The sequence below is a fragment of the Homalodisca vitripennis genome, chromosome 1 (genome assembly GCF_021130785.1).
Source record: "Homalodisca vitripennis isolate AUS2020 chromosome 1, UT_GWSS_2.1, whole genome shotgun sequence".
In the NCBI taxonomy this organism is placed as follows: Eukaryota; Metazoa; Arthropoda; class Insecta; order Hemiptera; family Cicadellidae; genus Homalodisca; species Homalodisca vitripennis.
The window spans coordinates 132,843,027-132,869,815 of record NC_060207.1 but is presented as its reverse complement, the minus strand read 5'-3'; the positions used below and the strand labels follow the sequence as shown (position 1 = coordinate 132,869,815).

The window sequence follows — 26,789 nt, the reverse complement described above, 5'->3', positions numbered from 1 at the left end:
CGTCCTGCCGAGGGTATCGTGAATATTCTTAATTGGAAGCCTATACCTTGTGATACATAATTTTAAAGGTAATAGCTTACTGAATTGAATGCCACAAACCGCATCTCAAAGGAATTATTCTATCAGAAAATAGAGCATTTTTAGTATTGAAAATTTACTGATGTTCAAACAATGTAATTTTAACATGGTTCTTGCCACAAAATGTGTTTACACTAATTTTTTAGCATTTTTTTTAAATGTTCAATTTAAATAAAACAAAAAAATTTCATTTTAAGCTGGTTCTATTAGCACAAATTTGCCAGTTTTTATTACAGTACAATTATGGAAATACTTATGTTATTGATTTCTTATTACAAATAAAAAAATAATGTATGCTGTTAGAAAAGTCTTACAACAAACGTTTTACCTGCATTTGGTGTCAAAGCAATGTTCGAACTGTGTTCCTTCTACGGTTTTGACAATGAGCCAATCTTGTGTAAAATGATTCGACAGAGTTGCCTAACATTTCTTCAGTTATCAAAGCAATCTCCTCTATAATCCTGTTTCTTAGGTCTTCCAAATTATGAGGCTTTCTTCTATAAACATTGGATTTTAAATGACCCCATAGGAAATAATCGATTGGTGACAAATCCGGAGATCTTGGAGGCCATTCGATTTCTCCTCTCTTCGGCCAATCCATTTATGAGGAAACCTTTAAATCCAAATACTCTCTTACCTGTCTCCCATAATGGGGTGAAGCACCATCCTGCTGAAACCATACATTATCAAAGTATTCTCCTGGTGCAATTTGAATAGCTGGGATTATTTCATTTTGGAGCATATTGTAGTAAAGTTCGGCATTTAAATTTCCATTGATGAAAAAGGGTCCAACAATTTTGTTACCTAAAATTCCACACCATACGTTCAGTTTTTGTGGTTGCTGTGAATGGGACTCAGTAATCCAATGTGGGTTTTTCACTAGCCCAGTAACGGCAATTGTGCCTGTTAACATTGCCATTTAGGAAAAAAGTTGCCTCATCAGAAAATAGTATGTTGGTCAGAAAATCTCTATTGTCATCACATTTGCGCATCACAAGTTCACAAAACTCAACTCTTCTGTCGTAATCATCCTCACTTAACTGTTGGACTAAATGAACTTTAAATGGTTTGTATTTATTAATTTTCAAAAATCTTACTCACAGACATAGGGTGCATATCATGTTGCTGTGCAGCTTTTCTGAGCGATGTATGTGGGTCTTCAATAAATGTTTGCAAAACATCTAGTGCATGTTCTTCATCTGTTGCAGATTGTATCCTACCCGACTTTGGCCGATTACGTACACTCCCTGTCATTTGAAAACGCTCAATAGTTTTTGATATTGTTGAAACACTTATGGGATTCCTTTCTGGGAAAGTGTCATTTAAACAAATTACAAACTTCCCGATAAGATCTTTGACGATCGCCATATCCTCGCATCATCAACAGAGTAATTCGTTCTCTTTCAGACAATTCCATTAAAATGCCAAATAAAAAACTGAACTACTGTAATTAGATAACTTGTTGACAGCAATGCTTCAGAGACACTGATTAACTCGACAGGAATGATATGACCTTTGTCCATTTGTAATTCCCAAGCTTAGACCTGTCTAGTGAAAGCTCCATGCTCAAACAAACTAAAACCTGTAGACCAGATGATTAATACCACAATAATGTTTCTCATAGGCTAGTGACCTTTGTCTCTTTAAACCTTCCTGCTGACTGGAAAACACCAAGTACAGATTCATAAGTAATCAGAGAAAGTGACTCATAAGTTTTATTCATTGTAATAAAAACTGGTAAATTTGTACTAATGAAACCAGCTTAAAAATAAATTGTTTATTTTATTTTAATTGAACATTTAAAAAATGCTAAAAAAATTAGTGTAACACATTTTGTGGCAAGAACCATGTTAAAATTACATTGTTGAACATCAGTAAATTTTCAATACTAAAAATGCTCTATTTTCTGATAGAATAATTCCTTTGAGATGCGGTTTGTGGCATTCAATTCAGTAAGCTAATTACCTTTAAAATTATGTATCACAAGGTATAGGCTTCCATTAAGAATATTCACGATACCCTCGGCAGGACGTCCCCCGTTGGTGTGACATAACAAAACATTGTTCCAAAAAGTAGATGCCCAATCTCTATCACGATTGTAAGAGGTTTCAAATTTATATTTAAATTATTAAAGGATATATTTGGGTGTTTCCAGACAATAATATACACCCTGTATATATATATATATTATATATATATATACACACAGTTGCATCTGTTCCAAAATATGTGTTGTTTTTATATTTAGTATTAAAATAAATTAAGACCTTCACTGCAGCTCTATACTGAGAAATTATTAGTGCTTTCACCATGATTCTGTGGTATTAGATATCTGCCACAGTCAATGTGTTAACTCATAAATAAATGTAAATGTTAACATTAAAATAATTTCTTACCATATTATCTATAATCGTTTGTGTTTTTACAAGGTAGTTTTTATTTCTCTTGCGAATCTGTTATTATATATTAATCAAGTGTTCAAGTTCCACTTCTACCCAGGACAAAACCTAGCTATAGATGAGAGCATTTTAAGCTAAAAATCCCCTAACCAACTCAGACAATACCTATCAAATAAACGGCATCACTGGGGCATCAGACTCAAAATGCTATGTGACTCGGTCACACATTATTGATGAACTTTTTGTGTACCGAGGTGCAAAAGATGATTACAAGGCAGAAATTAAAGAAAAGTGGTTATGCTACATTGTGGTTGCCAAACTTTTAGAGATGGTAGGGCTTTTAAACATAGGTTACCATATATTTTGTGACAAAATATTTTCATCTCATTGAGGCTTGCCAAGTATCTCTATTCAAAATGTACTTTTCTAGCAGGCACCTTACGGAAAAACTATAGAGGACTGCCGAATGAAATTAAACGAAAGTTTGAAGAAATATTTCAAGCAAAATGATATGGTTTTGTCAAGCTTTCGAGAAAAGAAATCACAAAACAAACAGGTATTGGTTTTAACTACTGAAGGGGCTGTAGAGGGTGAAAGAAGAAGCAAACAAAGTGGAAATCATGTCCGAATAACAAACAAACCGAAAGTAATAAGATGATACAATGATTTTTTTGAGGGAGTGGATGGCTCTGACCACATGTTGAATGCTTATTTTGATGATAGGAAAGCTCTTCACTTTTGGGCGAATGGTGTTCAACTCATATATCATTTACAAATTAAATACTGATAAGCCTCTGACAAGGTTAGAATACATTAGTGGAAGAACTGTCCCAAGAATAGCTGCAGATCTAGGAGGGAAGACCTGTTCTGTACACTTCACCTTAACAGTAGTCTCAGGGCAACAGTGGTGGTGGTGGCAACACAGCTTCCGAGCAGTTTTTTTTTTAATGCCCAATAAACAAAACAAACTGTTGAGTGTGCAGTGCTATAAGTACTCAAGCAGGAAGAAAGCAAAAAAAAATCACTTATTGCTGCAAAAGGTGTAAAAAGGGTCTTGATGCAAAATGCTTGCCTTTTCATACTTTCTTAAAAAGAGTATTTTAAATTTAAAAAACCAGCAAAACATCAATGTTTTGAATTTATAATGATATGGGTTTTCATATTCTTTTTTTTATATAGGCCTAAATGTTACTTTTGTGCATTAAAGAGTTTTTTATGTAAATATCTGTATATGTTGTTTGTTTATGAATTATAACAAAATCATGAAATATTGAAACCCATATGTTTTTATATGAACAAGTGTAAAAAGTTTATTTTTTAATATAGTTCAGTGAATTTTTGAATGTATGCAATATAATACCTGTGGGTGAGAACTATAACACCATCTACTGTTTAGTTTAGTATTTAGTTTTATTGTAGTGACATTATTCTTTGCACCTTGTATACATTATGGAATAAAGTGATTATGACAACTGTGTGAGGAATTTTTTAACTGCACATTTATTGGAATAAAATGAAAAAAAGAATTCAACATAAATCATTATTTATTACTAATATATTATTTTTTAATGCATGCATAATAAAATAGGTTCATAATTAGATTAAAATATATTTTTATGAGAGAAATAAAAAAATGAAGTGTTTTAGTCCAAAATTATCGAAGTTATGACATTTAATGTGTTTGACTGTAAAAAGGTAAAGTTATGCTCTTCTTGATACAGCACAGGGCATGTATATATCTTAGCACTTTTTATAAAGCAACCTAGAAAAATGTATGGTACTGAAAGCGTTAAATACTGTTGCAAAATTGCAACATGAACCGTTTTTGAAGCTTGAGTTTTTCTAAGAAAAATCAGACAGAAAACTAAGCAATTTAGAACCTACATTTTATAGGAACTGCTTTCCCTATTATGATCCAAATAGCAAAATGATAAGTGTTGTACCTTAATTTGAAAGCACTTTATTTATTAGGTTTTGTTTGTAAAATTTGGCTTGTTAAAGTTCAACCTATATTGTGAAACGTATCCTAAAAGGTCAATTTGGCGTCTTTTTAGTTTTACTTGTCTTTAGAAATATATTATTATTATTTGTATTTACTATTCAGTTCTGTTATGAGTCATGATAAAATAAGTCATCATTCTTTTTTCTTTATTACATTTTAAAGATGTAACCTCTGAAGTTTTAAGATAAAGTTTATTATCTACCTCTGTACTGCTATAGAGGTACAGTACAATGTCACTGTAAGAAAAACTTATTCATTGTAGCAAAGAAAAATCCATTAAAATTGTAAATTATTATCAACAAGACATGCGTAATAAAGTGTAAATAACAACACAATTTAAAATATCTAACCAACAATTGGCGGGCAGTTCCAGAGATAGAGATCCACCCGCCAGAACTGTTCACACATCAGTTGCACTCTGGGGAGGTGGTGTATGCGATGATCTTTCGACCACACAACTTCTCACCGACAGCCAAATATCCTGTATTGCTCAATGTTTATGGGGGTCCCGAGGTGCAGCTTGTTAGCAACACATTCAAGGGCATGAGACATCTTCGGTTGCACATGCTGGCTGCTCAGGGATATTGTGTCATAGCCATTGACTCGCGTGGCTCCCACCATCGGGGCCTAAAATTCGAGAGCCACCTCAAGGGCAGAATGGTGAGTGTGGAAAATGCTTTTTAATCAGTTTGAATAGTTCAAAATAATGCTCTTTGAGAGAATTGAAAGCGTAAATTACCCTCATTACAGACATAAGACGTGAAAATGGATTATAGAGCCTGTTTTTAATTTGAAAAGAGTTTTCTTTGTATATATTTCTATCTTGTGTATTGTCAATCAAAATTTGTTACTGAATATATTTGAAAACCCCAAAAATATAACCTAAAGGTCTACATTGAGAATAATGTAGTACTGTGGTGTAAGTGACTGTGAGTAAATATATTGGAAGTTTTGTTGAAAGTATAAGATTTATACATATCCTCTGAAAGTGACTAATGTTTATTTTCTAATTTATACAGCTGTCATTTAATAAAAAAAAGGAATACTTACAGTTTCAAAGTTGTATTGTCACACAAAAATAATTTCAAACATAGAATAGAATAGGAGGCTGCAACCACTTCACAACATAATAATGTTTTTGAAGACAACTATGAACACAACATATAATCTTTATATCATTGATTTAACTTTTACAAAATGCATTTTACACAGTGAGTTTAATGAGACAAATCAAATACTGGTTTAGGTCAATATTAACCCTCCGGCTGGCAACGTCGTAAATTACGACTCATTTTTTCCCGCCGTGAACTGGCAGAGTCGTAATATACGACTCATTAAACATCGTCTACTAATTACGTCATAGTTCCGATAATTACCGCTCGAATCGCATAAAAGTTATATTACTTTAATCACAAGATCCCAAGCCTTCTAATAATGTATTCACTTTTATATATATATGAATATTTGTTATTTTACTGGCCACTAAAAGCTCCCGACTACTTCCGCGTGACGCGACTCGGCAACTGTTAGTGCTTGTATATAGTCTTGTTTTTTTCAATTGTAATTTCATTTGTAAATAAAAGTGTTTATAACTATGTATTTTCTTTTTGTGCATAAGTAAGTGAACATTATGCATATTTTAGATTTTTAAATAAAATTAATTTTGAGTTTTTTTTTAATGGCTTAATATAAAAAAGTGTTTTTTGAAAAAAAAAGCTTTGAGTTCTGACCATCAAACATCCATTTTTTGGCAAGTCAAATTATAATTATGTTTATATTGTACAACATAGTCTGCAGAGTAATTTGATGTATAACACTTTTGTGTTTTTTCCAATAATTCATTGTATAGGATAAAAAATTAAAAACTCTGCACGAAGCTTCAAAACAGGGTGCCAGTCAAGGCTCAAATGCGCGCCAGCCGGAGGGTTAAGTGTCAGGTTTTGGATTACTAAGAACTTGGATGGTCCAATTCCAAATAAATTCTATTTATTATCTACATTAATTTATTTATCTCATGTATGTGTACAAATAAAGAGGCAACAGATTACATGAGAATGTTCTCACTTTGGCAAAAGCCTGTTTGTGTGAGAAACGAGGCCACCTTAACTCAAATTTGAAATCAAAATATTCTAATGAACGAAATATACTAAGTATACGAATTAGAACAAAATTAAAATTGTATGATTGAAAAATAAGTAAATATGACTAATAATAACGTGCTATGTTTGGATGTATATAGTGTAGTTTAAGTTGAGTAAAAAAGATCACCTTATTTTGCAATTATAATAACCTTAAGTGCAACAATGATAACCATATATGCTAATTAGATATACTGTAAAACTATGTGATAAAGATGCAATAAAATAAACTTCACAATGTGAATTTGGATGAAGGCTAACATATTAAGACAAAACCGGGATGAGCTTGAAGTGTATGTAAAAAGTATATTTTATAATTTGCGAGTTTATTTTTTTAAATTGCACTATTACAAAAGTACCTGTATTCCTACATTAAAGCAAAACATGATCGTGCACACACACACTCACAAGCACAATTACAAAACTGAATTAGTCCATTTTTTATTCTAAAATTTTTAAATTTGATTTCAATTTTTGTTTTACTATTAACTAGGAATTGGTCTATCAAACAAAGTCTTTACTCTTTAACAATAATTGAAATAATATTCTAGAGTATGAACTTCATTCCAATTTTCTGCTACGTGTAATGTACGCATACGTTAATTTCAATTCATACAAGTTTATACACTCTTAGGAATTCTTAGAAAAATAACAAATCTGGTTTTTGTTGTGACCAAATATTGTTCAAGACAAGATGAGCCATAATTTGTGCTGCATCGCTTGCGTTATAAACATATACACAAAAATTAATCTAAATTCTAAAAGTTATTAATTAGCCTATGGATGCGTAATTATTAGTATTATTTGTGCTACATCAAGTTGTGGCTTTTTATTTAGCTGCAATCTTTCATTCTTACTTTGCTCATGTCATACTTTTTTCAATGCTAATTTTTTATGCTAATTTGGGAAGCATTCATTGTTCTACTATCTTCCATTCCGCATCATAATGCTGCTTACCTCTTCACATTCAAATTATTTTTTACCCTATCTTTCTGTACTGAAATTTGATTAGATTCAGTTCAGTTATTATATAATTGGTACACGATGATGCAGAAAGTTACTAGGATAAAATACTGATAGTTCAGCTTTCCTAAAAAACAGAGCTAATACAATCATATGTTCGCTGTGGTGCTGCTGATCACAAATATCCCCAACTGATTTTGATTATTGCCATTATATCCAATTAGAACATCTCCACTCCAGTCTTTTGTACATAGCTTTTACAACTCATGAAAATGTAAAATATTTATGTTTTCTTAAGTAGATTTCTTAAAAATCTACTCTTGTTTTAAAGTAAGTATCAATTTAGAAATTGATTATAAGAATAGAGAAATAAAAAACTGCTAATTCCTTGAATGATGAAGTGTATCTAGTTGAGATTGTATTGCATAAGCTATAATAATATTACTTTTAATTTTAAAACTTTGTGACAGACTTTTGTCATAGCTTTGTAGATACAAGCTGTGTCAGAACAATTAGGCTTATTTAAAAATAAAAATACAAAAAATGTTTTTAAGATTATTTCATTTTTAAAACAAGATGTTATCAGAACTATGAGAGGGTCGTTCGGAATGTAAGTTTCCAAGGCATCTGATCGTTGAATGGGTGGCGGAGTGATCTGGATGGTGATGTTTAGTTATGTTAAGTGCATATCTGACAGTGTCACAGAGAAGATTGCTATGCCATTCTGTGCTTTAAACAAGTTTTCAAAATGGCCTTTGCAATCAACTCTCCCGCTGACTGTGAGGTACATAAATCATTAGATTTCTTTTGGTAAAAAATGCAAACCATCAAAATTTATCATGAATTATATTTATCGCAGCTGTGATCTAGTAGGGGTGGTGGTTTTTTCAATCATCATGGCTGCACTTGGCAAGCTCATGCTCGCCAATGTGAATCGCTCCATAATGTGAGTCAATACACTACTAAGGCCAGTTTCACGTGGGCTACGTAACGGCTATTTCAGCTTTTCGCATTCTATCATCCACAAATTGCCGACTGCTCACCTGTTGGTCTTGTGGAGTTGCAAAAAATGGGTGAAGATTGGTGCTTTCATATGGAGTGGCCGATTTCAGTATCTGCCACCAAAACGCAAACACGCACGTACAGAGGTCCAGGAATCAGCACTTTTGGTATCTGTTACCAGTTTTCACGTCTCAACTCAGCTTTAATACTGTGTTTCATTGAAATGTAGAGTTGAATACAACTTAGTGTTTTATTTCAGTTATGTTTTTATCAACATTGATATACTGTTCAAAATGTACAACTTAAACATTGAACAGTTTATTATAGACAGAGAGTGTAGGCCTGTGTTGTGGAGTCAAGAAATAAGTTAATATTCCACAATTGTTCGTTGAATGATCTTCCAGACATGCGGTAATAACTTTTTGTAATTCTGGCATCTACCTGAAGTCCTGAGTGCAGAAGAATCAGGTAAAACTGATTGGAAAGAAATCTGGAAATCAAGATGGTAAACTCAAAACTGTCTTAAAATATGGAACAGCGAAGAGTTGTAAAAAATAAAAAATGTTCTTTATTCATGTGTTACATTAAGGGGTGACTGCAAAATGAGGCAGGAAAGGGAAACTTAAATCTCAGTAGAACACTGAAACTTGCGTAAGCCATGTGAAAGGGACCCGTGATTGCCATAGCTTTGTGGTCCATGTGAAACCACTTGAAATCTCGTCAGGATCAAATGCCGCAAATAGGCATGCACAATTCTCGCTCGTGTGAACCGCGATTAATATTAAGAGCAATGAATAGTAAGAGCTGTGGTATGATACAAGTGGCAAGTTTTATTACCTTTTATGCTCATTATTTAACAAACCACACCGTTGAATGCATACCACCCCATGCTTGTGTCATAACGGAAGCCTAAAATGAATCGTACTTTTTAGACGCATTCGTCCATTCCTGCATGTATCGTCGACTTAATAAGTGAAATAAGGAAAAGTTTCAAGTAATTTCACAATTCTACTGCCTCTTATTTGTGTCAATATCTAAAATTTTCCTCCTCCCCCCAAACTCGTCTTTTTCTACTTTTATTCGTAATAATGTTTATAAAAACAATTAATTGTGAAATTACAATATTTTACTGTAAAAACCATGAAAGAGCGTGAATTTTGTAATTGAGGTTCATTGTGAATCCTGTGTAATTTTTTTTAGCCTCAGTTTGGTTATTTTCTAGCCACACCTCGTTCTTACATTTCAAACATACAAATTTTGTTCTTTATTAACGTTAAATTCAATATACATGAATATTTATTTTTTATATTATGCAGGGAACAGTGGAACTGGATGATCAAGTGGAAGTGCTGAGCTGGCTAGCAGAGAGGCTGTCATTCTTGGATATGGACAGAGTTGCGATACATGGCTGGTCCTATGGAGGCTATATAAGTCTGATGGCTCTAGCCACTAAACCTCACATATTCAAGGCAAGTTGTAATATTTAGGATTTATTACTCAGGATTTGGACAGATTTGCAATGCAAGGCTGGTCGTACAGACATTGTAATAATCAGGATGTGTAAGCAGTTAAAGATTACTTTGCAGATACATGACTGATCCTATGGAGGCTATATAAGTATGATGGCTCTAGCCACCAAACTTTACATATTCAAGGCAAGTTATTATAGTGCTAACTCAATAATTAAGCTATAAGACTTTGGTGCTGAAACTCGAGTTACCCGGTTTAGTTTACTGAAGTAATATAAAAACAGATATCTTGAATTTTTATTTATATGTTACTAGCTGATACCCGCGGCTTCGCACACAATTTTCTGGATCAAAGTCCTTCTTAGTGGAAGCAGCTATGATGTAAAGTAGTGGAGCCCTGTGATAGTTTTCAAAATGAAGTAGGCAATAGACAATTTTTACTGGTTCATATTGGTTTTGCGAATGTAGAAGCATACATGTTTGGTTCTAATCAATTACATTTCCGACATTTCAGATGCGTTTGCCTGTTGTAATGCCTTGATTCTGTTTTTTCTTTAAAGCGTACAAATATGTCATACACAATCTCAAGGGAGCTAACCAGTTTCTAAGTTTCGGGTACTTATGTGCAAACATTCGCAGCTTTGTTAATTAAGGTGGGTTTTATAACAGAGTTTAAGTAGTATTTTTAATGTGGCAGATGGTTTAAATTCGTCACTTGCCGAATTTGTAATAAAAAGTAGGTAGTAATTTCGATTTTGCAATCTGCAATGCACAATTGATCAAGATCTATATTTTTAATATTTTGTAAAATATAAGTGTGGCCAAATGCTTTTGCCTCTTTCACGAACTTCAGCTGAAAGTTTCATCATCTTTTTTCTGTCAGTTACATTTGAATTAAGTTTCGTAAATATTATCATTGTTTCTCAAATTTTTTTAGAAATTTTTGTGATTTTAATGTGTATAAAAACCTTCGTCAGACTGCAACGAATATACAGGGTGTAAAAAAAGTTCCGCACGGGCTTGATAATTTCCGAACAATTACAGGTAAAGCAATAAAACTTGGTACATCATCATTGCAACTATAAATCTACTTTTTGAAGTAATTAAAAGTTTTTGTCATGTCAGGGGGATGGCCCAGGATGTCTGAATTTCATGATTCATGTGCGAGTCTCCTAGACCTAGGATTGGTGGTCCATATGTGAACTGTCCGTTCTTTAAAGTGTCGAACAGGTTCAAAATTTATTATTAAAAAAGTTACATGTAAAAGTGGCATAATTTACAACAATAACAAAGTAGTAATGAATATATGACTCTGGTTTGCCATAGGTGGCCATCGCTGGGGCTCCGGTCACATCCTGGAATCTGTATGACACAGGCTATACAGAGCGCTACATGGATCTGCCTCAGAACAACCTGCAAGGCTACAAGGCTGGCTCCATACTCAACTATGTAAACCAGTTCCCTGATGAGTAAGTGCCATTCAAATGCCAAACCAATCTCTTCCCAGTTCCAAGCCGATATTTTAGTATAATTGATTCATTCTATCATGATATCCTCCTGTTTACAGTGAAAATAGACTGTTGATAATCCATGGGATGATTGATGAAAACGTTCACTTCTACCACACGAGTCAGCTGATCAACGCCATGGTGCGAGCGGGCAAGCCTTATCATTTGCAGGTTAGTTCACTCTCAAAGAACATTGATCGTTGAGCGGATACAGAATGATATCTAGTAACAAGAAGTTAAGTTTCATTTCACCTTCCACTTAGTGCAGTGTTTGAAATATGTTACTTTTAAAATCAAAATACCCAAATGGTTTAAATTTAAGATAAAATTAACTTTTCCAAATTTCCTTCTGTGCCACTAATGATATAACAGCTGGGTTTTTTAATGTTTTAGTTGCGTATTTACATTTGTGGTTATTTTATTTTTATTTGTTGTGTTTCTTGTTCTCTTGATATTTATATTTTGCTTCCTGAAGATGTGGGTATCAAATCCCACGAAATATATAGAGGCTTTATATCTTTGTTTTTCATTTAAATAAGTGAAATACTATATATAAATATATATATATATATATATATATATATATATATATATATAATTTCAATAAACATTGAATCGCAAAAAATACTTGCTCCGCTGGGAGTTGAACCCGGATCTCTCACTTGCCGGGTGAATGTGCTACCATTACACCACAGAGCGCTTACTTTTTCCGATTCAATTATTTTGTATTTGGCCATATCTGTCACATATGTGTTTAAATAAGCAAACTAACATATGTTCGGAAGACCAAATACCTGTCAAACGACTTTTATTTACATTAAATTGTGTAAAAGGTAATAGCCTTATTTAATTTCAATAAACATTGAATCGCAAAAAGTACTTGCTCTGCCGGGAGTCGAACCCGGATCTCTCACTTGCCGGGTGAATGTGGCTATTGCCATTTACACAATTTAATGTAAATAAAAGTCGTTTTTGGACAGGTAATTTGGTCTTCCTTCCGAACATATGTCTAGTTTGGCTTATTTAAACACAGTATGTGGACAAGATCCCGGGCCTAAATACAAAATTAAATTGAATCGCGAAAAAGTAAGCGCTCTGTGTGTTTTGTTAATGGTAGCACATTCCACCCGGGCAAGTGAGAGGATTCCCGGGTTCGACTCCCAGCGGAGCAAGTACTTTTTTGCGATTACAATGTTTATTGAAATTAAATAAGGTCTATTGCCATTTACCACAATTTAATGTATATTAATATTGCTATTGTTTCCTCATATACATAATTAAACTATATCTATCTGGACAAAGTATTACGGACTCCTAGGTTGTTGTAAATTATAAATTCTTCTAAAGAGTAAAAGAGGCCCTTTTTCAACACCAACCAAGAAATTTTTTAATAAGTAACTTTTATCAAAACTGTCGTTTAGTTGTTATCATTGTGTTATGTTTATCAATTGAGATTGGGTTGGAATAAATGTTAAAAACTTAAACACCACGTTATGATAGCTTGTCTTTTAGAGATAACTCTACTGATTTGTGAATAAGGTAATATGATTTTATTTTTATTTTCCTTGGTGTCATAATTGTGGATATCTTCACATGTGTTATAAACTCGTTAGTATTGTGTTTACTACGCTGTCATGTATACGTTGCAGGTAATATAAACTGTTGACTGTTTATAATTTTTTAAGTTCAATAAAATAATTGTCTTACACAGTCTTGTAATTCTTTTTAATTTGCAGCATTGCTGTTTATAGCTCTTTTTTGGACCAATTAGAATATTTGTGCTAAGTTTTTTATTAGATGTCCCTCTGTAAAACACATATTCCGTATGATTACTCATGGGATTGGAACATTGGGTGATAAAATTCACACTTTTTAAATACTGCTAACATTACAGGAATGTGAAACAGCTTGTTATAAGAACGTAAATTCCACAGAATCTTATTCTATCTAGATATTTAATAAATTTGCTGATCCCAACCTCCAAATATCTGTCAATTAAACTAGACCTAAAAATGATGTATTTTGGAACTTAGGCAATTTCTTCAATGTCAATACAAATATTCAAGTTTCTCATTATTTGTCCTTTGTTATAGTGCAAAATGAGATGTAATATAGTTTATTTGTGTAATTTAGAATTCAGACATTATTGCAAAGAAATTCCTTTGATATATGCTAGAGCTTCACGAAAGGGGGAATTTTTAAATTCCTGCCACGTAGTATAACGAATTTGACGTCGTCTAAATAAAGACAAAGCCGGTTTTTTTTTAAACATTATCAAAGTTTACTAAGGCACTAAGGCATGTCCATAATGTTTCAAATATAAATAGTAAATGGTCCAAGAATAAGACCCTCTTGGGTACTCCTTATTAAAGTATTTCAGCGTGTCCAAATTTCATATTTTAGTATTTGAATTTCTTTAGTATTTCTAAATATTGCTTTTAGGTTAGTTTATGTAGGGAATCAAACCACTTAAAAATATTAATTTTTTAAATTTAGGGCTCACTTAATGTGTGTAATCGTTTTAATCATGAGAAATGCTATCAAAGGCTTTTAGATAAGTTTCGATGAATACACCCAGCAATGTTTATGTTTTTAATTTACCCAACGATTTAATTAATTAATTCATTTATAGACTTATTTTAGGGCAGTAGTTTGTGTGATTTTATTTTTTCCGATAACCATGTTGTTCCTTGATCATAGAGAGATCATTAAAATTCCCAAAAGATTTTGCTAACCTATAAATACATGGCTTTCTCAAAACATACTTTAGATACAATAGAGGGCATAAATTGAAATTGGATAGAAAAGAAGCATTTACTACATGCATTATAGGTCTTTAATAACTGTTCTTTATCGAGTTTAATAAAACTTGTATTGGTATAGCTCATCTTAAACAACCTAAACGCATTTATTTTTAAGAGAGTAACAGAAATTCCATTACAACATCATCTATTATCAAGTGGCGGGGACAACCTACAGTTGGGAATACTTCTCTCTACTTATATTTATATTTTACATTCAGGATTATTATTATGTTTATAATCCTGAAACAGACTAAGCTCTATATTGTGGGTGTCTTAATTTTAAGGTAATTAATAAATCATTTTAATATTCTACTTGGTTTATAATTTCTGTGTTTTTTGTGAGATTTTATCACTATGCTGTGACATTCTTGAAGACAATGGACTTGTGACTGATAAATACTATTTTTATTTGTAAGTTTTTTAATAATTGTATACTCTTCTCAATAACATAACATCACTCTTATTATGAGTAAAAAACCTATGTAATTGTAGATTGACTTTAATATCACATAATCTCAATAGTTTGACGATTACACAGGTGAGCGTTTGCAAATTTGGCGAGATATTTAACTAAACAATAATAGTTTTGGAAAGTCCAGTGACTGGTTTTAAGACAAGAACACTTTTTTCTGACTTGCCAGTTGTACGAGGTGTGATCAAAAACGGTTCAAGGACTTTTTTTTTACTATGGGAATGCCAATGTCTCACAGCGATGCGGTTGGCAGGCCATTAGTATTCCCTGAATGTTCTCAACAGTAAACACCAGCTGTGTTTGCGAGATCAATCATAACATCACTGAAAAGGTAACATTAGCACTGTTTGGTTTCGGAGATTTGTTTTATATAGAGTTTCGGTGCTATTTTTTTTTGTGTTTAATGAAAATTTGAATGTGAAAGATAGAGGAACAAGCAAAGTGTTTTGTGTGAAGTTTTGGTCTGAAAATGAACAAAACATTTTTTGTTTTATGAAACCTTTTTGATGTTACAAGATAGGCTTTTGGTGAAGAATGTCTAAGGCTGATCATGCTTTTTGCCTTCAGTGGGTACAAGAGGTTTATTGATGGCCACAGACACCGCCCGAAACATCCACAGACGTTCGATGCTTGTTCCGGACAGCCCCTTTCAACGTCAATCAATGATGACAATGTTGCTAAAGTGAACGCTCTCGTACGATCAGACCGTCGACTAACAATCCGCTGGATTGAAATTGGCAGAAAAGATTGTAACATTTACATTTGGGTCCAGAGTGTCAGGAAAATTTTTAAGCTGAAAAAACTAGCCAAATGCGTTGTTTCTTTGTTTTGCAGCAAAGTGTGTGCCCACCAAAACTGTTGACTGAAGACCAAAATAACAACACCGAGATTTTCATTTGTTTCTAAGGAAAATTCTATCAAAAAGGCCGAAATAGACGACCGAAAGCTTCTTGGATCATGTCATTACGGGAGTCGAGACATGGATTTTTGGTTACGATGGTGGAAACAAAAACCCAATTCATCACAATGGAACATTCAAGAAAGGCTATCCAAGACCCAAGAAAGGCACGTCAAGTCAAATAAAATTGTGAAGGTCATGCTTATTTTTTTTTTTTTTTTCGGGTTTTCTTTGACTGTAACAGAGTGTTCGTCTACTATGATATTCCTCCTCCAGAAGGAGTCAAGCAATTAAATCGGTTTTGTTATCTTGATACCCCTCAGGAAAATTGCCTAATGCTGTGAGAAGAAAGAGACCTGAGCTGTGGCAAGTGGTGATTGGGGTCCTTTCACCCATGGCAATGCTCCTGTTCACTTCTGCATTAGTTTATCCCGCTGACATTATTGTGTAAAAAAAACGCAATGACTGGTCTTTTCTTCCTCCAAGCCCACCCTACCTCCACGCTGACCTGGCTCCAGCAGACTTTTTTTCTTCTTCCAGAAGCTCACACACCACCCCCTCCGACCCACCCCCCTTTAATAATTCCAATATTTATTTATCCCCAGGACTGAAGAAGTTTCAAAACAGTTTGACGAAATGTACAGAAAAAAACGGACAGAAGCCTGCTAAAACACCTTTAACAAAAGAAGGAGTAGGCCTTTGATCAGTGGGAAAAAACACCGGTTGGGAAAAGGTGTGGTGTAGCTTCCCAAGGGGAAGTACTTTAGTAAGGAGACATAGAATTCGTAATAACCTGTATGTTTGTATGAATAAAATGTATAAAATAATATCAGTCCCTGGAACTTTTTGATCACACCTCCACGTATTAAACAAACCCCCCCCACACTGATCTGTGTTTAGTTCTGAAACCTGATTAATCAAGTATCAAAGTAGCTCAATTTGATAGGTGATGGGCTACGGTTATGTGAACTCAGAATTCCGGGTTTCAAATCCCCACTAGTGGCATATACTTTTTTGCAACCTCCAATTCTTATATTTTATTAAGTAATCTTGTCTGAACATAATAATAATTTTTTATTTTAATCTATTTATCTGACTGCTAACTTGATTTAATTAAAGTAATTGTTTTATATTTTGTTGATATCTTTAATATATAAATGTTTTGTATTTAATTGCATTGTAATTGTATATTGTCACTTTTTATGTAAATTTAATATAACAATAATGTTAAGAATTTTGTCCCAGAAGAAGATTTTGTAAATCATGGAAATGCTCCCTAAATTGCAGGCAGAAATTATGTTGAGGAAAATGGAGATGAAAGGATTGTATGAGACAATCATGTCGAGGGATTCTAAGCAATTATAGAGGATTCTCTGACAACTGGCAGCAGCAAATTGGACAAAGCACTTTTAAGGAGAGAATGAAGAGCTTAAAACAGGCCCTGCATGAAACCAGCAGCAATGCCATAATCTGTCAACTGAGGCTGGGAACTTGAAGACAAAATAAGCTAAAGGGAAGAGGGAAAATTGAAATAATGTTGGGGAAAAATGTGAAGAAAAAGAATTACTTTTAGTTATAGAAGCTACTCTGCATAGAAGAACAAGCTGGAAAGATCTAGAGGAAAAAACTAAATATGGAGCTTATTACAAGCAGAACAAGGGAACTTGTTAGAATAGTTGAAAAACAAAAGGAATTGCCCTTGTATAAAAATGTTGAAATACTCCAAGAAATGGAAAATGTTAAAAAAAAAAAACATGATATTCCTCTATGAAGATCCTCTAGAAACTTGCTGCAAAAGAAAATAAAAATAAAAAATCTAGTTCTGCAAAGTAAACTGGAAGGTTGTTCAAAAACAAAATCTCAATGTATTCCAGTGTTTATTCCACCTTTTAAAACTTTGAAGACCGGAACTATGCACAAACATAGCTGGCTGAAACCAAAATAAGTGACAAAAAGTTCCTGTGACAACATAAAAAAATTTGTACCTCCAAAAATCTAAACCACTAGTAGCTTGGATTGATGTATGAAACAATCGCTATTGAAGTATTGTCAGGAGAGGAGACTGAATGGAGGACCAATTTGGAGATGACACAGTAGTAGCTACAAAATCAAATGAGGAAGGCAGTAAACAAAGATTAACAAAATTTAAACTCAATTTTTTTTTATCTACCAAGACAAAATAAAACAAAAAAGTTTAAAAACCAACGTGCATACTCTGCTGCTAGCACACATGCTGCTACAACACAAAAAATGTAGTGTGTCAATGAGACCTTCAATGGAGTCTGGGAGACAATAAATAATAAATAAAATCCTATGTTGGTATTACTTCAATAATCAAAACCCAATGCAAATTTTAATAATGTAATTGAAAAACATTGGCAGAACTTAACAAAGTCCGAACTAGAATAATACTAGAGTTATATTATTTGTCCTAAGCAGGAATGAAAACAATGTCTCCTAACAAATAGAACACCAGAGTTTAGATTTTCGGTTTGATTTACATAAATCACGTTTTAGCGCGTAAAACCGATGTACTTATAACCTGGAATTACACATGAGGATTTGATAAGATTTAGGGTTACGAACACTAATGGATGTCTAATTAATAAGAATCCAATATCAATGGCTGATCGAATAACATAAGAGTCTCAAAACTTGATACGGCATGAGATACATTAGCTATCGTACTAGAAAGAAACCATATGTTAGCAAATGTTAGACGCAGTAAAACTGGAAAAATATTAGAAATTAGTCATTTTATTATGAAAGTAGAAGATGTTTTAACAACTACCACAAGAAGCATCTTGGCAAGTACCATTAAGAATATTTAAAAGAAAAGGCATGAAGTTAAAGCCTTTTAAAACAGTAGGAACCCTCTCATATCCGGCCTCGGTTTTTAGACCCGCACCCTTCGGTTTTAATCCGGCCACTTCCCGGAAGCCAATGTATCGAAATTTATTTACCTACGGCTTGCAGGTACGCGCAGTTGCACGCACTAGTCCTCACCACGAGACTCTTGCGTTATTTTTTTTGGGTGTATCTATTTTGTTTACATTTTTCCTGTGTGGTCCTCAGGTTTAATGAGCTAATGAGGTTTAACCTGTAAACCAGTTCGTTGATTATTTTCCCCAAGTGCCCCGGTTAACGTACAGTTGAGACAGTACAATTGTTTTGTTTCTGTCAAGTGCTGTGTAACTGTAGGCTAAGCGTTGGTTATATTCCGGCCGAATCGTTATCCGGCCAGGAGGGCTCGGTCCCGTGGTGGCCGGATAATGGAGGGGTTCGTACGTGTACTTATGTAAAAAGTGTTTTGGCCTGTGGATAATAGTATCTTAAGATTTTAAAAGCTAGTGCAATACCTGTTTATTATGTGTTGGTTATCTTGTTTTTTATAATTATTTATTTCATTAATTATATTTTATTTGAACAAATAGTTTTTATTGTTGTTAAGTTCTGTATTTTAGAATGATGTTGCCAATTAATTTTAAGAGATATATGGAAATGCATATTTTTTAAACCATTGCGGATTCACTGAACGCAGCTTTGCGGACTTTGTCACGCAGCGGCGCAGGGCCTAACGGCACCAGAAAATGTCAACCTGATGGATAACGAGCTTCAGGTTGCACAAACTAGGCGGTCTCTGCTTTTAAGTTTCCCTCCAGATAGTTTCTACTAAAATGTCCTGAATAAGTATCTGGCCGGATCCGTCTTCACTTGGTCAGCGAACTAAGATGTGTTTATCAACGGTCTACGTTTAGAGTTTTCAAAAGTTTTATAAATATCCTACAGATCGCAGTTGTATGTCGAAGTTGAAAAACCATTCATATGAGTTTACTCTCTGCCTTTTAGCGCTTCTGATTGGGTGTTTTCTTCAGTTGTTATTATAATACTTTTGAGGTTAGTTACACAGAACTAAATGACGCAGACGTACATGTTGGCGGGTTTAGTCTAGACAATGGCCCGGATGTTGTAATCGCTTCGCCCGAGCCGCTTTATTTAGACTATGATTCAGACATCATCCCTGCCACCCCGGAACCTTGCTTGCGTGTTATCGTTCCTACATCACGGATACCCCAGCAGGCCCATGTTCCGTCTGAATGAATACCTTCACAGCTGAATTTTCTAGTATACAATAGCGAGCGATACGATGTGGCGCACCATTGCTGTTCGTGCGGCCGCTGGCCGTAAATTAGTTCGTGCCCGCTGGTGCCCACGCACCAAAACAATACAATCCGCAATGGGTTAATATTGACTTTTATGTTATTTCCTATAGTGATTTAACGCACTAAGAAAACATGTATTTCATGATAAGCTAAGTGATTCCTTACTGTAGAAGAAGACAATAAACTTTCTGATTCTGATTATTAAACTTTATTGTTACTGTTTATTTTGTAATAGATTTTTCAAGGTTTCCGAGCCCAAATATTTTGTTAATTTAGTCAGATAAATGAGGTCAATCTTTTCTTCCCTAAGATCATCAGTAATTCAGCTATTTTGGCCTTTCCTATTTGTTTTATGTACTTTGCAAAAGATAAATTAAAATAATAATTAAAAATACCATGAAAAACATATTTATTTTCTAAAGCAGAATTGAAGAAGGTTAGCCAGCTTTCCTTTTTGAGGAGTGACTTAAATCTTGTGTTTTTCAATGAAAAATTTCTATCCCAGCATTTTAATTTAGAATCTTTTTTTACTCGGAAAACATCAAATTCCATAATTTGCCCATCATAGTCTGATAATGCTGTTATGACTCCTTCAATCTAAATTAAATTACTCACAAAGAGTACACAATTGTATTAAAAATAGTTTTTTTAGCAAACATAAGTGTTAGCTTACATCCGTCCAAAGCTGTTCAGGTGTAGAAGCCATCTAAGAAGTTGGTGGTTCACTGCCAACTTCTTGCTGCTGCCAGGGCATCTACCTAATTATACAAAACACCACCATACCACTCAACAAAAATACCACATACCACACTAAAAAAATAAATATTATTAAGTAGTATTTTTGTTTTTATACTTCATACCATAAAACAAAAATTCAAGTGTATATGTATTTTTTTACTTTTTTGGATTATTATTAACTTCACATATATTGTATTCTTTTGGGTTACCTTTTTATAGTAGTGTTTACTGAAATATACTCATAAATAGAAAACATATTTTGGGATAAGTTAGTCTAAATAAATAAGTAAAATGTTTTAATCAGACAACAAAAATAAAGAAATGAATAGCTTGTATATTTTCTTACGAGTACATATGATTTTCACATTAATATTCATTTCAGGTGTACCCTAATGAAAGGCACAGTTTGCGGAATTTAGATGCAAGCAAACACTACGAGACAACGCTTCTGTCTTTTCTCCAAAATCACCTTTAACACTGCCAAGTATTCTAGGGTTTAGTTTAAACATAACAATGTGTTTCTTTAGTAATTTGGAGATGCACGTTCATAGGATCTCAATAAGCAGATAAGTAAAATTACTTGAGTCAAGCAATAAGCGGGCACCATCTCTTTGATACTTTTATGTCTCTGCTAGGCAATATCTAAATTTAAAATTACTTCAGAGCATAATAGTTGTAGAAAAGTGTCAGTTACTATGCTCGAAATATTATATATCTATTTTTTCAAAGAAAATGTCAATAACTTGCTTCTGAAATATATATTACAATGTGAAATTTGTTGCAAGTTGTGGAATCCAAATCTATGTTATAAAAATTAAATTTACTTGTTTATTTTGTATGTATAAATGAGGCATTGTTTTGGAAACAGTTTTAACATTCAATGTTAACTTGTATTTTGTGTATAAAATACCATATAGCAATAATTTGTACAACTTGTTTAAATAGAAATGTTTGTAGCTCTGCAACTGGCAAGTCCTACACAGTCTATGAAAGGTCTGTCATTGTTAAATAATTCTATTCTTTTAGAATTAAAAATTTGAAAGATTTTTAAAATTATTTTAAGCCACCAGACTCCAAGCAGCTCTGCAGCTATCTTCCTGCTGCATGTTCTAAATTTTGTACGGCTGCTACATTGAAACCTTGTTGTAATGTCCTCAATCAGGCAATGTTTGAGATGCAACTTGGTTAAGTGATCATATTGTGACAAAAAGACTATGTTATTAGTTTAATAATTTATTTTTAGATAGGATCAGTTTCCAAATTGTCTATGTGTGGTGTTCCAATATAAGATCAAATTAACTGCAATTTAGGTAATATCAGGAATTTAAATGTGTACATGACATATAACTCTGAAAAAGACGGAACACTGTTTCCTTGTGTTAGTATTACTTTTTTTACAAACTTAGAAGTTATTTCTTCCTTTTAGACTGGTTTCAAGGCCACTTATGTGCTGGCTGCACCAAGTATCAAGCAAACATTGGGAAACATAAGTTTTTGTAATTATAATTTATTTTATAGAAGAACAATAATTCTATCAAATAGAATTGTCCAAAATAAATTATTTTGACATTTTCCTCTTTGTAAAATTGTAGCTAAACAGAATTTTTGATCAGTTACTTTATATATTTAGTATAAATTTCTTAAACAAATTGTTTTAAAAGAATATTAATTTATTGAAATCATTACAATAAAATTATAGTTATTCAACTTTGCTTTTTTTATTTTAGGTTCTCTATAAACTCTTCACAAGTGGTACACATTTACAAAATTTTGAATATGAAATAAATAATATAAGAATTAATAAGGTGCCCTGCATAGTTTTATTATGTCCAATTGATTGTAATTATATTATAATCTTCCAATGCAGTCCCAATGAATCTAATATTGCTTGACGTGTTTGAAAGTAATTACATATAACTGTTATGCTATACACATATAAGTCATAAATATGAAGCCAAGTAATATACCATATGGCATATGATGACTTTTCAATGGTTCTTCAGAGTTTTACTGAAATCTAAAATATATACCATTACAGAGCAAATGAATGACATTTCAAGGGTTAATGAAATAAAAGCCTAATCCATAAATTAATTGTGGTTGGAATATCTCTTAACATTGCAATTTTATCCAACCATTAGTCAAAATATTTCATAATTCAAGGGTAACTAATTGTTTTTTGATTAGTAAAAGTGGTGATGTAGTTGAAGCAATTTTTCCTGCATGTTATCTCTTTGAGTCACTCAGTGTTACAGGAATGAGAATAGACTACTTAATCCATTTAGGTAGCTACTAGGCTTTTGTTGATTTATCCGTGTTATATTTTGAAGCAGATTTAGATCTGTATAGAAAGGCATTGTTCCAAAATATAAGTGGCATTTTAGCCATGCTATTGCAAGTATTTCAATGTTTAGTTGTACCCAGTGCAATGCAACCAGATAAAGTTTAATATTGTTACGTTCAGAGCAGTATTTATGCAGTCTTATGGGGAAAGGCAATAACGGAGTTGTAGCGTTGTGATATGATTTATTAATATTGTAACATAATGTGTACTGTTTATGTATTTATATTGTCAGTCTATTGACCAGCAACTGTTGATTGAATCTTGTAAATATTGTATTGTACAATTATTCTTTTTAAATATGTTTTTTGGTATCGCTGCAAATAAGGTACTATTTTTATAACAAATTATTTAACATTTTCTTTTTTTATGAGATATGTAAAATATATTTTTCGTTGTTTTACCTTTTAGTGTAAACTAGTTAATACAATATTTTAGTTCTTGTATGAACTCGAATTGTCCAGCCCAGTTTATGTTGTAGCATAGACCTGGCAAAACCTTCATTATTATTTCAGTTGATCATTAATAATTATGTTTGCATTGTAATGTTATACACTCTAACAAATAATTTAGGCTTTTGGATAGACTGGACGATTGGAGTTCTGCTGAGGTATATTATAACTCTGTACTAAAGGTTTGTTTGTATAACTATTTGTATTCTATTATGATGTTGTATAGTTTATAATTAATTTAGTTGCAGTTTAAATATTAACTCCTCTCCTCCAAATGTCACAAGTTGCATTGATCATATTTTACAGTAATCATTATTTGCACATTTTCAAAAATATTGTTGGAATGTTAATTAATTTATGATTATTTTTTTAATATTTTAATCATGATTGTACTGTTGAAATTATAATAAGAACTGTTTCAATGATGCACTTCTAGATTGTAAGTCATAAATCTTGTTCAAACGTTTTATACAATTCTAAGACTGTTTCATTAATATGTTACTGTGAAATAACTTTGGTTTTCTGTGATAGTGAACATGTTAACAGTATGTAATCTGTTCATCCATGAGTGTGTAGGGACATGATTTGCCATTGAGGTATATATTATATGTTATATTTTCTCTCACAGTGCATAACAATACCTCAGACAACACAACGTACAATGTACAAACATGCAACTAGTATAAGTGATCTAGACTATATTTATAGAGTTGTTATTTAAAAATCAACTAATCAACATGAAGTTGTTAGAATAAATAATAAATTATTCACAGAAAATATACAAATTATTTGTATTGTGGCTTACAATTTCTCTTATTCCAAAAATATTTTGAAATTTTAGTGTAGAATTTAACTAGCATTACTTCACATAGTATCTTTTTACAATCTTTGATCAAAAATTACATTAATAAATTATTTATTTGAATTTGGAAAAATGTACATAATTTTTCCTCACTTCATTTATTTTAAAAATAATTAATATAATCCATTGCACCTGTTGAATTGCGTAAACTCCCTCAGTTACACTGTTGAGCTGAATCCCGGGCCACATTGCTTGTAAATAACAGTGGTTTTCTCTGCTAAATTAATAATATCTTGTGATCCCTGGGTCTGATGATTTTCTGTGCAACCACACATTATTACACATTCCTTTGACTCGAATACATATTTTTCAGTAGGTTAATTATTTAATTAATGGTAGCATATAGAGTGAGTCACCTTCAACATAGGAACTTTTTCAAGCTTGACTACTGCCAGTCTATTGTACAATTAGTAAAATAAATATTCTTTATAAACGTGAACCCGGATATTTTGATGTCAGCTGACTTGGTATGTAATGGGCAAAAGTAATATTGCCTCCAAAAGTGTTTAAAATAAATAAAAACATAATATTAATCCTTTTAGGATCAACAAACATTTGTGTGTGTGTGTGTGTGCTTGCGTGCGTGCGTGTGTGTGCTTGCATGCATGTGTGTGATTTAGATCATAAAAAGTTAATAATTCACTTTTGATCAGGTAAATTTAAATCCCAACCATATTAATTGTTTTTATGTTGTTAAATGTATGAATCCAGTAATGATTCAATCTGCAATGATGTAAGAAAGAAACAATTGCAATTAGCTTAATTTGTTTTCTGCTGTGATTTACCTCATGGATAACCCAGCTGCATATTATTTTTTTGAGGTAGGTAGTTAACATTATAGTTTTGTGTGTTTGTGGAATTACGCAGTTGGCAGTGCTTGTTTGCACGACTCACCTGGACCCGACAAACCTTTCTTGTTTTCACAATGATATCCAAAATCCAATATAACATTATGTTTAAATTTGTTTTCATTACATTTTAGTGTGTTTGCATTAAATTACTATATGACGTTTTAAAATTATTAAAAGACATTTGAGCATAGAGAAAAGGTTAGTCAATGCCCATGTTAACATTATCATTATTAATTCATATTTTCATATTTTTACCATTAGTATTTTTTATTTTACTTCAGTCAATTTTTTATAACATTGTCAAAATAACATGCAATCTCTAACCCAATTGTAATAACTAATCAATAAATAAATATATGTGTGCAATCTGACTCTAGCATGTTTTCTATATTTTCCAAATTTGTGTAAAACAAAAAAAAAAAGTTTTAGTTAGAAAAAATTAGTTTTTTTGGCTCAGCAAGAAACTTTTTTCTTGCACAATCCACAGTATTTATTTTTTAATTGTTTCATAGTTCATACAACTAAAAATATCAAAAAAATCTATTGAATATCTAGATTAAAGATAATTACCCTTATAAACCATACGAATTTTGGTCAAAACTGGCTGGCCATTTAAGGATGGGAAATCTGACAACCCGTGGTCTATTTTTGTAACAGTACAACAAAAGCTTACTGCCGATCTTAACTTGAACTTCTCTTCTTCCCCAATTACACAGTTTTTAAATGGTCATAGAAACATTAGTGTTTGCATTGTTCCAAACAAAACTTGCATTGGAATAGTAGCAAACAAAGTTTTCATGACCTTTGGAGGTCAATAGTCAAACACAGTTTGAGTTCTAATCAGTTAGGATTAGTTAGACTCTATTTACATATTAACCTCTTGACTGCTATTTTGTGTTAACATGAGCTATCCCATTTTATGTTCAACTGCCACACTCTTGTTATCACGTGCCAAACAGCTCCTTCGATGGATGACGCCTAGCAGCTGTAAGGTGATACATATTGGCCTCTAGTAGTATTTATTTGAAATATTAAAAATCAATAGTAGTGCTGTTTAACTGCTACTACACTCTGATGGCCAACTAAGGAGAACTATCACGAAAGCACATGGTGAAGTTATACCTGGACGTTAGAAACCAGTATACCTGGTTATACCGTTATACCTGAACCGTTACTGTTTTCAAACTTTTTCAATTGCATTTTTAAGTTGCTACTGTCATTTTTTAAATTTTTTATTTTGATTTTGTTTTAGTTGATATGGCAGAAATTATTTGTAATAATTATAAGGACGTTTTATCAATTTAATATTTGTTGAGATGTGAGCACTGTGTAACTTTTTTTAAATGACAGTGATGTAGACTCAATTTGTTAACCATGATCTGATGTGATAATCAGGAGATTCATGGCAGCAAATGAAGATGATGTTGAAGTTGAGCATGGTGGACGAGGAACATGCTACATTTACGCTGACTGTGGATCAGCTCCATGCAGGGCAAATAAACTCAGCAGGTACCAGGGTATAGCACCGTTTCAAACTGGGCACTTCAAGAGTTAAAGGAAAAAATTATGTTTCAGTTTTTAGTAACCTTAAGACTGTTATCCAAACTGTTAATAAAAACCAGCAAGAATTAATAAAATTATGCAGAAAA

General features: G+C 32.6%; 1 protein-coding gene across 3 annotated transcripts in view; it reads left to right on the top strand.

Moving 5' to 3' along the window:
- LOC124371450 (dipeptidyl peptidase 9) overlaps nt 1–24,362 on the top strand; it is a 59,129-nt gene extending 34,767 nt beyond the window's left edge. For all 3 annotated transcript variants that reach the window (XM_046829782.1, XM_046829793.1, XM_046829786.1), the window contains 5 exons: nt 4,847–5,139; nt 9,899–10,051; nt 11,378–11,520; nt 11,619–11,730; nt 21,017–24,362. In XM_046829782.1, coding sequence (XP_046685738.1) covers nt 4,847–5,139; nt 9,899–10,051; nt 11,378–11,520; nt 11,619–11,730; nt 21,017–21,109 — 794 coding nt within the window. In that variant the 3' untranslated portion in view covers nt 21,110–24,362. The remainder of the gene's footprint in view (nt 1–4,846; nt 5,140–9,898; nt 10,052–11,377; nt 11,521–11,618; nt 11,731–21,016) is intronic.
- Nucleotides 24,363–26,789: the final 2,427 nt, after the last annotated feature.